General features: G+C 40.7%; 1 protein-coding gene across 1 annotated transcript; it reads right to left on the bottom strand.

The window, feature by feature from the left end:
* Positions 1-8,588: 8,588 nt before the first annotated feature.
* LOC308390977 (uncharacterized protein) lies at positions 8,589-14,729 on the bottom strand. The gene is made up of 2 exons (XM_080873385.1): positions 14,542-14,729; positions 8,589-10,985 (listed from the first exon to the last, which is right to left on the bottom strand). The coding sequence occupies exon 2, from the start codon at positions 10,947-10,949 to the stop codon at positions 9,597-9,599; it is 1,353 nt and encodes a 450-aa protein (XP_080729511.1). The 5' UTR covers positions 10,950-10,985; positions 14,542-14,729; the 3' UTR covers positions 8,589-9,596.
* Between the last annotated feature and the right edge of the window lie 118 nt (positions 14,730-14,847).

Here is a 14,847-nt window from a genome sequence, read left to right as displayed (position 1 = left end):
TGTTAAAATGGCTGGCTTTAAAGAATAATTCTGGTTGGATTTTGAATGTTATTAATTGTTATTTTTGTTTGTATAACAACAAACACATCTCTTCTTTCTGTTTACATTAATACTCATGTAAAACACCTACAGTGAATCTAGATATTGCCACACAAAGATTCAATGAAAAAGATGAGAACTTGGCAGTGTGACATTACAGGGTGTGGTGGCTGACCACGTAACACGTTGCCAACACACTTCTGACTAATAACTAATAATAGCAGACCTCCTCTGGCAGGAAAAACATCAGCAATGATCCTGGAGAATTTAGCTGTTGCTGTCCATCAAGCAAAGGTTATGAGGTCATTTCCAAATAAGGCTGTCATTGTACAATTAAAAATATTATTCTCTTATTCATAAGTGAAAAATATTCAAGGTAAATGTTAATGTTCGCAGCAGTTTCATCCCAAGTGCAGTGCTCAGAGAACAAAAACCCAGAGCTCCATTCAGACTCTACAAGCCTCAGCATGTTAAATCTTCACACTGAACATAGTTGGTTTGGAAGTGTTGCCAGCAGAACATCTCAGCTGTCTGAAAAGAACATGTCAACATGGCTTAGGCATGCAATGCTGCATCTGAACAAACAACAAGTGGAGATGTTTGCGTATAATGCAGTGTGATATTAGGTGAAAACCAGATATATCAGTACTAACACCTCATACCAACTGTCAGCTCGCCGCGATGGGTGGGACAAGATTTCGGCTTGGACACCTTCCAGTCACTGAGTCAACCACAAACTCTATCCCGAAGTATTCCAGATTCAACTATGAGGACATCAGTCCAACAGCTAAAACTAAATGGTAAAGTCTGCTTCTCATGTAGCACTTTTCTACTCCAGCTGAGCACTGAACTAACCCCCGACCTGATGAGTAGTAGGTGACCTGCTCTACCTCCTGAGCCACAGCCACCCCCCAAAAGGAGACTGCTTGGTGAAAACTTTACGGTGGCCCTGAGAGGCCAAACGGACTGCAACTTCAGAAAACACTTGCAAAAAGAAAAACGCTGCAAAAAGAAAAATGCTGCAAAAGCACACAAAACACAACGGAAATAGGAAAAAACACAATGGAAATGTTTCTGGGGAGACAATAACCCGACGGACCAGTTGCACCAAAACATGTATGTATATTCCAGATATCTGTATTAGAATCATATGATTACTACACATTTACCTCTCCTCCACTTCTTTAAAGTGACTCCCAGTCCCAGCGCACTTGTTAGCATGTTTTGGTTCGTGCAACTGGTCCGTCGGGTTATTGTCTCCCCAGAAACATTGTTGAAAACGGTGGTTGTAACAAGTTTTTTTTATTTATTTATCTGCTGACTTCCTATCAGCTCAAAGCAGTCTGGTGCTTCTCCTCTGATCTCTAACACCTACAAACATTTACAAACAACCACATTCAAAGTCACTTAAATCCCCTCCCCCAGCCTGATGCATCAACCTGAACTTCAGCAGGTCGTTTTGCCCATGTCAGCATGCCTAAATGGAACGAGCCGGTGCAATGTTGATTATTAGATTATTGATCTGGCTGATTATTAGATATTTGTGTTTCAGAGCAGTTGAACAAGTGTGCCTAATAAATTGGCCTGTGAGTATATATGTGCCCCTTTGAATAGAATAGAATAGAATAGAATAGAATAGAATAGAATACTTTTTATTTGTCAATTTCTTCAAATGTACTTGTACTTTGTTGTTCTCCTTTGAAGGACGCAGAGTATAAACGTGTCTGAAGGTCCGATCCACACTCCAGACCAGTTAGTGGTGGTAATGCATCGGTTCCTTGTTTGCACACCACCAGTAAAAATCATAGATGGGGTGAAGGTGTCTGCGCAGGTGCCTGCTTAAAACACAGAAGACCTCTGTTTTGGTGATTCGTGGTGATCGATTCTGCGCTTGCCTGGTTCATCTTTAAGGAGCCTGCAGCTTATTTAAGGAAGAAAACAAGGGTGTTTTATCCCCACTGTGTGTAAACACGGTCCGTGTAAACAGTACCTAAGTATCAAAGTTGGAAATATAAAGGTAAAAAATCTACACTGTCTACAATAAAATGTGGGTCACGTTGAGATTAGTTGCTCATCGGTGCCAAAAACATAGTCAAGAGGATTTATGCAGGGGTTATAAAAATACTAATAATTTAAAAATGACCTGTTCTGCATACATCATAATTCACTCTTTTTTAGCTACTTAAAATCTCACTGTAGAACTATTTTGCCCTTGAAAGAGAATTTCTTAAAAATATTAACTGGAAAAATATATTTTTTAAAAATGTAAAGGTCACATTGCCAAAAACTGATTGCAGCTTCTTTTTGACTCAAAATGATTTGATACCATTTGTGAGAGATCTGTTTGACAGATGATAAGCCAACAAGTCACAACAGCTTTAATCCTACAGGCTGGGACGGCACTTCCTCTCTTTTCTTTGATAAAGGATGCTGCAATGTATGCTCTGCTATAGGAGGTAATAAGGAAGTAATAAACTAAAGAATTGAGAGAATCCATCCAGGTCTTGACCTTGAAATATAATATTATAATTTAAACATCAAAATGTGAAATTACTCGAGTGCAAGGCAGTTTGCTGATATGTTGTTTTCCTTGTCATTGTATTTATATTTGCTGATTAAGATACACTTCTGGGGCCTATACTACAAAACACCCTGAGTTTACCCAGGATATCTTTTCCTTATCTGGCCTGCAGACAGACTAAGAGGTCATACAAAAGCGGTTATCAGCTTGATAAGTAAGCACAGGGTTTCTTAATCTCGCTGAGTAGGTAAAAGAGGTAGAGTTGCTGCTTTTGACCAATCAGAAACCTGAATCTAGTTTTTTTTTAGAAAGTAAATAGAATGATAATATTAGATGTATTAGACGCACGTGTTTTGTCATTTGTGTTTTAATTATTAGTAAAGTGTGAAAAGAAAATCACTTTCCAGTAATAAAAGAAGTTATATGAAGTGAATTTGTCATTAGGACAAAATAGAGATTTTTTTTAAAGGCAAGAAAAAATACAGCGTGTGTAATTTAACAAACGTGTCACTAAACGTGTTTTAGGAGCATGAAAAAAAAAAGCTGGAATAAAGAAGCTCTTAAGAGTCGTTGTCAGAGGAAGACGAAGACTTCAGATGCTCTTCAAAAAATCTTTAGAGATAACATAATATATTGGCTCTTTTAACCAAAGTTACAGTCCATAATGTGCATGTGTGTTTCATCGGTGCCTGCAGATGTTCAGCAGCTGCTGGTGATTAAAGAAGAGGTTCCATGGAGCCCGAGTCTGGACCAGCAGGAAGCAGAGCATCTCTACATAAAGGAGGAACAGCGGAAACTCTGCAGAAGTCAGGAGGGAGATTTGGAGGAGACCAATATCACCAACTTCCTTGTAAAGAGTGAAGATGATGAATAGAAATTTATGTCCTTGGAGCTTCAGCCAAGCCAAACTGAACACATCTCAGAGGCTGAAGCTCCAAACAGCAACTCAGCCAAAGGGAGGAATCCAGAAGAGGATGGAGGTATACAGCTGTCAGATGCTAAGTTACACACTGTGGAGAAACCATTTGGTTGTGACAGCTGTGGTAAAGCATTTAGTTGCAATATGCATCTCATAAGGCACATGAGAGTCCACACAGGAGAGAGACCTTTTGTTTGTGACGTTTGTGGCAAAATATTTACACAACAGGTGGTTCTGAAGAGACACACGATAGTTCACACGGGAGAGAAACCGTTTGGTTGTGACATTTGTGGCAAAACATTTAGACATCAGAATACTCTTAAGAGACACACGAGTGTCCACACGGGAGAGAAACCATTCGAGTGTTCTTTTTGTGGTCAAAAGTTTAGCCAAAAGACTCATCGCAAACAACATGTTAGAGTTCACACAGGAGAGAAACCATTTGGCTGTAACGACTGCGGTAAAATGTTTCGTCGCAATGCGCATCTCAAGAGGCACACGAGCGTCCACACCGGAGAGAAACCATTTAGCTGTGGAGTTTGTAGCGAAAGATTCACCAGACAGGGAAGTCTGAAAAGACATATGAGGGTCCATACGTGATAGAATTTTGTTTGTTTATTTGTTTTTTAACAATAACATAGTATTTTTATACCTTTTTATTATATTTTTTTTAATCTGTTGCTTCATTTCGTCTGTATTTGTTACAAATTCAGAAATACAATGAGAGCCGGATTAGGTGTCAATGAATAGAACCACCTTAGAGTGTAAAAGGTGAAACTTCATCATCAAGGGTCAGACTTTTCTCGCCGGGATCAGCATTTAGGAACAGCTTTTTTGAAATACTGTGCTTTAAAAAAAACTAAGTTGGAGTTATTTGGCAACTGGAGTAATAAACATGTTGACACACACCAAAGACAGCTTTTCAGGAGAACCACCTCATACCACCTGTGAAGCACAGCGGTGGAAATTTTATGATTCAGGGTCATCATCACTGTACGTGTTCAGAGGATGTGATTTCATCCAAGTTAGTTAAACAGGAGTTTAATGATGGTCCTGATCAAACTATTAAACCCCACAGGTGATGCTTTAAAAATGCAGAAATTGTGGATTCAAAGCAGTTTTGTATAAGAGAGTGGTAAAATGCTTTTTTGCAGGCTGATGTAAGAGGATTGTGGATAACTATGCTAACAGCAACAAGAAAGAAATTGCTTCTTTTAAAACTACTGTCTGAGAATAATTATGTCCTTATTTTTGCACAAACTGCTGTTTTATGGCTGAATAAATGACCAGAAAAGCTGGTTGTGGTGTTGCACTGTTTGTCTGTAACAACAGCGTGCAGTGATTCATTGACATGTGTCAAGAGACATGAAAATGCAGTTTATAAGCAAGAACAGAGTTTGTACAATTCTAAAAAGCTTGAAAGTTGATATTTGGTGTGATGATGGGTGTCTTTGTTCTTCAGCACACTCTGAACTCTCTGAGGAAGCTTCCTGTTATTTTTAAGTAGTCTTCAGGAATCGTTCTCCAGCCTTTGCTGGAATATTTTATGCTTATCAGTAGGGATGGGTATCGTTTAGGTTTTATCCGATACCGGTGCCAAATCGGTACTTTTGAAACGGTGCCGGTGCTCAAACGGTGCTCAAACCGGTGCTTAAAGAATGGAGAACACAAAATTGGTCCAAAAACCTCTCATGTTCAGCTGTTTTTTTGTAAAAAGATAACAATGTTAGCCTTTTCTGCAGCTATGGGGCATATATGGTATCACTCTTGGCTGGAAGCAGTGCTTAAACAATGGAAAAAACACAAACTTTGTCCTAAACCTCTCATGTTTAACTGTTTTCCACTTTTTCTTTGGTCATTTTAGCCTTTTTAGCCAGGGTGAAGGGAGTATCTGCCATCAAACAAGAGGACAGCCGCATGTAGCTATGATGATGTTTGCTAGTTCACCTTACATGCATTAATGTAATAACGTGGTTAGCCTACTCAACGTAAATTAGCTACTCACGCAGAGAAGAACGGCTGCTGCTGCCATCATCATCCGTCATCATTTCTGCTACACTGGCAGGGCTAGGGGCCAGGACTCTCCTCTTCGTGTTTTTGGGGGATGTTGCATAACAGGCAACCCACCCGCAGTAGATGTGCTCAGTGTGAGGTCTCGCAGCAAGCTATCAAATACGGCGCATTTCTGGGCTTTTAAAAAAACGCTATGCGTCGCCAGGTGTTTCATCGGATTTGAGGTGTCACCTCCTTTGACAGTATCACAGTATCAGCTTAAAGAACTTGTTGCAGGCTGCTGAGTTTGCATCTTCTGCTGTGAAGTACAGCCAGACTTTTGACCGCTTCGCCTTGGACATTTTTAATCTGTAGCTCTGCTCTAACAGAACGTACGTACCTGGCCCCGCCTACTATCCTCGGAAACGTTAAATGATTGGCTAGAATCTAAAGTGTATCACAGCTCAGGAAAATAAAGCACCGAAATGTGCGCTGCTTTTCGGTCTGGTTACTACCGTTTATGTCAGAACCGGTGCCATCATGGCACCGGACACCGGTACCCATCCCTACTTATCAGTCTGTTTTTTCTTTGGTGGGGTTTTGACAGGTTGCTAATAACAAAGTACCTGAAAATACTATTTAAAAGCACTTCTGTTTTACTGGAGCACTCCAAGCACTTTATAAGTTGTCTTTTTATGCTTGAATGACTCATAGGCCAGTGTTAAGGGGCTTAACAAACAAAAAAGGAAAAGCATTTTTAAAAAATTGTCAAGTACAAGGACTGGACTGTCCAAAGGAAAGCTTTCAAAACCTGGAGAAGTATTGCCCAAGAGCTCAAGAGCACTTTTTTTAATTCACAGAAAGTTAAACTCATTGGAAACAAAATAAAAAGACATGAAAGTGGCTCAAGACTTTTGCACACTATTAAATGTTTTTAGTATGATTATTATGTATATTGACTGTGCATATACTTTGTTTTGAGCATGTTAAGTTAGTGATGGCGTGATGAATGTTCCGAGTCTTGAAGGCGCAGCGACTTACAAAAATGGATGTGATTGTACTTCTCTGAAAGCTCGTATGTTGTTCTCCATATAATCAAAACTGCTGAACACATAATCTGGTCAACAGCAGAGTTTTGAGTTTAAAACCACCAAATTTTCACTGATTATTTTACCAATCATGCTGTGATTCTCTGCTGAAGTAATTCTTTTACATACTCAAACTGTAAAGCTGATTCTCAGTAATACCAACAAAAGAATATGTGCAGTGAATGTGGCACGCATATAACAAAGTTTCTATGTTTGGTCCTGATTTGCAGATTAGAAAACTGATCATTATTATTGAGTATTTATTGCAAAAAATATAAATGAAATGAATTTCCCTTTGACCTTAAACTGAACCTCTTTGCACACTGCCTTCATCAAATTATGGATAAGTCATTTAGGTTAAACTACTGTGTCTTCATCAATTAGGAGCCATGCAGGCAAAGGTATATATTGTGTCCCACCCCAGTTTGCAGCTGGGATAGAGTGTGATTAATGTGGGAGCACACAGGCGTAGGTGCTCAAAAGTAGATCTCGCAAAACAAACTCGGGATCTCGCAAAACTTTTGCAAGATCCCGAGTTGTAGTAGGTCTGTAGTAGGTCTCGACCTCCCGTTAGCTTCGAGATGGTGGGTGTCAGATCTCCGAAAACGTCAGAGCACTTTTGCAAATATGTGATGTCTTGTAAACCAAGCAGATCTCACAAAAGTCCGTCTTAATTTTTTTTTTCTCCCATGTACCCTGCGGGGCTCCGTATGATTGGGACCTGATGAATGTAAAAGCAAAGTTTTTTTTTTTACCTAATTTTTGTTTCTAAGAAAAATCAGAGCCACATATGAGGATATTCGTTTAAAATTTCGATAGAACAGTAGCAGTATAATGTCCTCGTAAGTGGGTATCAGGCCCTTGTAGAGCAAAATTGAGTATTTTGGTCTAAATAACCCAAAATGTGATTACCTCATATGTAGACACCAGGTCCTAGGTTAACTCTTCTTTTGATAGTCATTTGTATAGTTGTATAGTTTTCCTTCCTCTTAATCATTAGCTTAATTAATGTAAGCTGTTCCTTGGATTCCCTTCACTGGACACGAATAGCCTGTTTCCTTTCGAGCATTTATAGTTTGAATTTTTGACCTAACTAAACTTTAGCTTTAGTTAGGTCAAAAGCTTCTTTTTGCCCACCCGTCCCATGTGGAACATGTATTCATCTTTATGTGTGGTTTTATAACTTTTAAGTGCTTTGCAAATATTTGATATTATTACATCCAATGAAGGTTATATGACTTGACCTCACATGCTGATAAACTTGTTAAAACAACATCCGGGTAGCGTTGGAAAATGTTAACAAGCTCCTCCAGTCTCTAGGCTACAGGATTTTGAGTTCTGCCAATATTTTGCACTTACCTTTAAGATCTAACTAGTCCTAATGACAGCTTTAATTAAAAAAACAAAAACAATCCAGCTGTTTTGTTGAGGACAGTCTCACCAAAACACTGAAGAAGAAGAATCATATGCTGTTACTGTAACAAAAAGGTAAGTCTGAGAACATTCTGATGCGTTACAGGAACACACCTTTAATAAAACACTTTGAGAGACAACATGCAAATACAGCAGTACATGTAGTAGTGTTCTCGTCAACAGGCAGCTGAATCTGAAAGTCATTTACATTACAGTACATACATTTTACAAACAGGATTGGCTGAAATGTATATTATATTACAAAGTAGTATTTTTCAGTGAACCTGCCAGTAGCACATAGTAAAAGAAAAAAAAACATTCGTTTAGTGATGCTACATGGGAACTAGGGTTGGGCGATATGTAAAAATTTTCCAACCGGCAATCGTCAGTCCAACAATCGCCGATGGGCCATATATTCGTGCGTGCGCAGACGTCTTGATGGGCGGGGCCATGTAATCATGCACGTTTACACCACAGAAGAAGTTCAAATATGGATGAACTAATTTCCAAAAAAACAAAGCAAAAAACCGCTGTCAGCGTTAACACGGCTTAAACGCGGTCATCACGATTAAAATTTTTAACGCTCTCGACCCATCTGGAGCGCAGAATGAACAAAATTAGGACAAACTGCCGAAATGCGTTGACAGAGATATTTCAGGGATTTTGACTCAGGCTGTGCTCCAGATGGGTTAATTGTTAATCGCGTTAGTCATGATGAAGGAGTGTTAACGCTGACAGCACTAAAAAATTAAAAGTTGCCAATTTGGGATTTCTTTGGCCTTAAACCAGATGAAAGAGGTAAACCTAAGGATATAACCAAAGCGGTGTGCCACTTGTGCAGACGTATAGTTCGAGCAAAGTACTCAAACACGACTAACTTGCATGAGCATGCACGTGTCCACCATCCGGCTGAGTATGCTAGGCTATCAACAGCTTCTGCAGCCACATCAACAAGCACTTGGGCGCACTCTGAGGTGGGGGCATTTGCTCGCAGATGAAAGAGGGTGCTGTTAAAACAGCGCTATTATTTTTTTCTGTTGACTGCTTTTATTAGCTCCATCATTATTAGCAAACTTGCTCATGGGCAAACAAATAAATAAATCGCCCTTGTAAAACTAGTCGATATATTCGTCCAATTGCCCAACCCTAATAAGGACTACCATAATAATCCACCATAACAGTTTTTAAATTATGTTTTCTGTTCAGATTAGTTTCATTCAGACTCACTGCTTAAACATCAAAACACATTATAAAAAAGTCTTTGTACGAGCACAAGTATTGGTGTGGACTGACATACAACAGAGCCCAACAGAGAGTTAATACGTAGCGCAGGCTTAAATTAAGTGTTTTTAGTAACAGTACAGTTGTTTTCTACTTGAGTTCTTTAAATAACAAAACCTGAGGTTAGCTTAGGGAAACTAAAGAAGCCTCAGCATTAGTATTTCATTAAACATCCAGCAGATGAAGCAAATATCATTTTGTTTAAAATATTCTGAACTACGCACTGAAGAAAGCTTAAAAAACGTAAACGTTACAGGACAATAAAAAAAATGCTGTGGTTCTTGCAGACTTGCCTCCACACGGCAAATAATCTCTTACAACAAACCAAGCAGCCTTGACGTTTTCATTCTGCGTGGACTCTCATGTGTGAGTTAAGATGCGTCTTACGATTAAATCTCTTGCCGCATTTGTTGCAGTGAAAGGGTTTCTCTCCCGTGTGGAGCCTCATGTGCTCCTTAAGATGCGTCTTTTGGTTGAACCTCTGGCCGCACTCGTCGCATCCAAACGGTTTCTCTCCCGTGTGGACTCTCAAGTGAGTCTTAAGATCTGTGTTTCGGTAAAACCTTTTACCGCAGTCCTTGCAACCGAAAGGTTTCTCTCCAGTGTGGACTCTCATGTGGGTCTTAAGGTGCGTCTTTCGTTTAAACGTTTTATCACAGTCACTACATTGAAAGGGTTTCTCTCCTGTGTGCACTCGCATGTGTGCCTTAAGATGCGTCTGCTGGTTAAACCTTTGCCCACAGTCTTCGCAGGCTAGCGGTTTCTCTCCGGTGTGGACTCGCATGTGAGTTGTCAGATTTCCCTGCTGGCTGAACCTTTTACCGCACTCCTCGCAAACAAACGGCTTCTCTCCGGTGTGAATTCTCATGTGCGTCTTAAGGTGTATCTTTTGGTTGAATCTCTGTCCACAGCTACTACAGCTAAAGGGTTTCTCACCTGTGTGGACCCTCATGTGTGTCCTGAGATCTGACGTTCGGTTAAATCCTTTACCGCAATAGTCGCAGCTGAATGCCTTCCCCCCGTTGTGCATTTTCTTGTGCCTCTTAAATTCTGATTTTCGGTAAAATACTTCACTACACAACTCGCAGATAAACTGTTTCACACCTGTTGGGGCCACCACCTGGGAATCTACGTTTTGCTTTACCTCGCAGCTGTTATCAACCAAACAGCTGGAAGGAGTTTGTCCTGAATGGCATGTCAGCTGTTTCTGAAGACACTGCTTGTAGATAAACTGCTGACCCCACAAAGTGCAGCTTAAGAATTTTTTTGCCGCATTACAGTCCACATCCATATTTAAGTCCGACTCCAGTGCCCTGCCCTCCTTCCAGCCGCCATCGCTGTCTTCGTTTTCAGGTCCAGACTCATCAGTAGTCTCAGAATAGTCTGAAGCCTTTTCATCAGCATCAGGTTTAAACTCACTTTGAAGATCCGGGTCACTGCTCGGTTCTTGTCCATCGCTCTCAGGCTCTGTATCTCTGTTGTCCTCAGCTTGGCTTTGATGAAAGGGTAAGAACTGAGGTTTTTCTTCATCATCTTCAGTTTTCACAGGAACTGCAGTGATTATGACCTTAATGATATCCGCCTCCTCCAGACCACTACTCTGCTGTTCCTCGTGGCTGGTCAAGATTTCCTCCTGTTCCTCCTTTATGTGGAGGGTCTCCGGGTTCATGCTGGTCCAGACTGGGGTTTCACTCATGAGGAACTTCTTTAATCACCGACAGCTATTAAACATCTGCAGGAAAAACAGGAACAAGTTAGGGATGTAACTGTGTCGACAGTTAAATCCAGCTGAAGAGCAGATTCTCAGCAGTAATTCAACAGGCTGAACAAAAATGTAGCATTAACCATAAAAAAGCAAAGCCAATTTTATGCAGAACACTTTTATTCCTTTTGTTTTTCTTATTTTTTAATGAATGGCCGATAGGCAAACTAAGGCTAGATTTTCTACATTACGTCTTAAGAAACGCCCCTGAATGCAATATGATGCTTATGCTTCTTTCCCTGCACATCAATTTTGAAGGCTTTTTCACTTTTCCTAACACTGATGATCAGGATAAACGGCAGCAGATTAGAATCAAGCATAACATTTGTACATTTTCTAAATCATCAAATTAATACACGCAGTTTCCTGTAACAAAGCAAGTCACAGTTTTCACTTTAGTCAGTGATTTTAGTAAAGCACGGCTTAACAAATTGCACACATAAAACATGCTGTAAAGAAAAGAATCAGTGAAAATGTGGTGATTCCAGCTGATTTAAATCAAACCTGCTCGCTCCTAGCAGTTTTAGTTTTTTTTCTATCAGCTGCAGACTCACCCCTCACAACTCATCAGGAAACTGACAGACCTGGGCATCAGCTCCCTCATCTGCAAATGGTTACTGGACTTCCTGACCAACCGCCCCCAACATGTCCGGCTGGATAACCGCTGCTCATCTACCATCACAATGAACACCGGTGTACCACAAGGCTGTGTGATGAGCCCTTTCCTCTACTCCCTCTTCACCCACGACTGCAGACCTGCTGATGGTTCCAACACCATCATTAAGTTTGCAGATGACACCACGGTGATTGGCCTCATCAGTGACAACGATGAGGCCGCCTACAGGGAGGAGGTGGATCGTCTGGCTGAGTGGTGCGACACAAACAACCTGCTGCTTAACACCGAGAAGACCAAGGAGCTCATCGTGGACTACAGGAGGAATGCTGACCCACATCCACCCATCCACATTAAGGGGACGGCTGTGGAGCGTGTGAGCAGCTTCAAGTTCCTGGGAGTCCACATCTCCGAGGATCTCACCTGGACGACCAACTGCTCCAAGCTGGTCAAGAAGGCTCACCAGCGCCTCTTCTTCTTGAGGACCCTGAGGAAGAACCACCTGTCCTCAGACATCCTGGTGAACTTCTATCGTTGCACCATCGAGAGCATCCTGACCAACTGTATAACAGTCTGGTACGGGAACTGCTCTGCCTCGGACCGGAAGGCGTTGCAGAGGGTCGTGAAAACTGCCCAGCGCATCGCCGGAGCACCACTTCCTGCCATAAAAGACATCTACAGGAAGCGGTGTCTGAAAAGGGCTGGGAAAATCATCAAAGACCCCAGTCACCCATCACATGGACTCTTCACCCTCCTGCCCTCTGGGAGGCGCCACAGGAGCCTCCGGACTAAGACCACCAGGTACCGGAACAGCTTCTTCCCCACAGCTGTCAGACTCCTGAACTCTGCCTCCTGACATCTGACCCACGTTAAACTCATGGACTGAACATACACACACCCACAATGGACAACTGTACCCTCAAACACACAATAATAACATGGAGTGAACCACCACTCACAACCACTAGCACTTTATATAGCCTCTGTAGAAACTATCTACACCCTCACTTATCTTAACTGCACTACTGTATAGCTCTGTGTAAATAATCATTCTGTACATTCGATAATCTTTAATCCTACAACTGTTTACAACTTGCATAGTTCCCATTTCTGTATAGCTGTATATCTCAGATTCTGTAAAGTTATTTATTTCATATTCTGTATAGTTTTTCATATTTATATCCTGTTCATATCCTGTACATAGCTTGTACTCACTACAGCCTTTACATACTTAGTTATAGAATATTCACAACATACTTCATACCGTGTACATTATAACATACCATAATAGACCCATTTCTGTAGTATACTTACATATCTATACTATTGCTAATATATATTGTAATATATCTATATCACTAAAGCACTTCTGGATGGATGCAAACTGCATTTCGTTGCCCTGTACCTGTGCATGTGCAATGACAATAAAGTTGAATTCTATTCTATTCTAATTCTATTCTATTCTATTTGAGAGTACAGATTAAATATAAAAGCTGACTTCAAGCATAGGCTCAGTTTACGTACAAATTTAATATGAGATCAGCAAGTACAGTTTACATGGCCTGTTTTAGGATCATGCCAGTAAAACAATGAAATTGTAAAACTGTTTGCTACCAAGAGGAAAAAAACAGGCAAGAAATAAAATTGCATTTATTTCTTTAGAACCTTCTACTGTTCACACACAGAGGTCCAAGGGATCTTCCAGGAATGATGACGCTATTTCATGGTGAATTGATTGGTCAGTAGGCAGAGATTTCATACGTGCTGATCTCTAATCTGTAGGGTTAGGGGTATGAAATACAAAATCCTGCTTTGTGGTACCTGCTGCAGACCTCTGGGGAATCAGTGGGAGGGTCTAAAGATTTTCAGTAGCTTCTAAAGTCTTTGTGTTTCCCTGACGAGCATCAGTAATAAAAATAGATCCTCAACAGCAAACAATTTTATTGTTCTATGAGCATCATCTGATCTTAACCTACACTTTACTTGCTTGTACATAACCCTATGTTTGAATTCTGTTTTTATATATTATTCTTTACTCTCAAACACTAAACAGCACCAAATCTGCAGCCAGCAGAATAAAACAAATTGTTGGGAGCAGGTTATGTTCAGAGTTTCAGTTTAAAATAATGTGGAAGTGCCATGTTTTTATACCTTTATAAAAAGATGAATATTTTACACTGCTGGAAACACAGAGTACAAACTAGGAATAAACTAGGCTAAATCACCAGATTAATGACTTCTGCAATATCCTTGGATATGTAATAAGTTCTGAGGTGCCATTTTTCTTCATTTGTTTGTATTTTCATATGTTTATTAATAATCGTTAAAGTACGATAATATTGGATAATACTGGATTTGCTGCAGTCTAAAAAAACCCAAACAAAATCATGATTTTGGGGGGGGGGGGGGGGGGGGGGATCGGCCTCAACAGGATGTCAATGTTTCTGTACTTCCGGTTCAGACAAAGAGCTGGAAACCGTCCGACTCGCCAGCTGCTCTCTTCCCCCCTGCGGCTGCGGCCTTCAATTCAGGCTCAGCTCATCTAATTCGGGCCTATATAATCCACAAAAGCGCCCAAATACTGCGTTTCATCGCGGCTTTTGTCACAGACTGAATAAAAAGAGATTTTTTACTGTAAAAATAACTTGGCTGTGTGCGCGCTGTAAACCGTCCGGGTATCCGCTTCAATCCTCGCTATTGGGTTCCGCCTTTTTCATTCGCGTTAATACTTCATTATTAACTAATAAATAGCCGAACTATGGTCTTTTGTCATTTGTGTGCCGTTTGGGATTGACAAGAGATGAGATGCTCCGTTTTTGTGTAACTCTTTTCTTCATCCACCCCCTACGATGAGCTAGCAGCTAGCCGTTTCCTCCCGGAGAGTCACTGCACGTTAAATCTGATTTTTCTTACCAGCGATCTCGTTTTTAATCGATCCCCTGGTGCTGATAGACTTCGAGGGATTTAATTTCTGGGTTTAATTCAAAAGACCGTCTCAGTGTTGCGGTATTGAAGATCCACTTCGTTTATTGTCTCCTTTTTGCTGCTCTTCTTTGGTGAACAGTGCACGGGGAGCTGACTTCAGGTGCGTTAGCACCACCTTCTGGATTGGAGTATGAACTGAAACCTTTGGCGCCGGTTAAAAGGCGTGGGATGGTATGTCACTCAGTATGACAAAAAATATCTTGAAGTAAAACTTCATTTAAAATAACGATAACC

Source organism: Rhamphochromis sp. 'chilingali' (genome assembly GCF_963969265.1).
Source record: "Rhamphochromis sp. 'chilingali' genome assembly, chromosome: 22".
Taxonomy (NCBI): domain Eukaryota; kingdom Metazoa; phylum Chordata; class Actinopteri; order Cichliformes; family Cichlidae; genus Rhamphochromis; species Rhamphochromis sp. 'chilingali'.
Note: the sequence above shows the minus strand (reverse complement) of the source record. Positions and strands in the feature narration are given on the sequence as shown.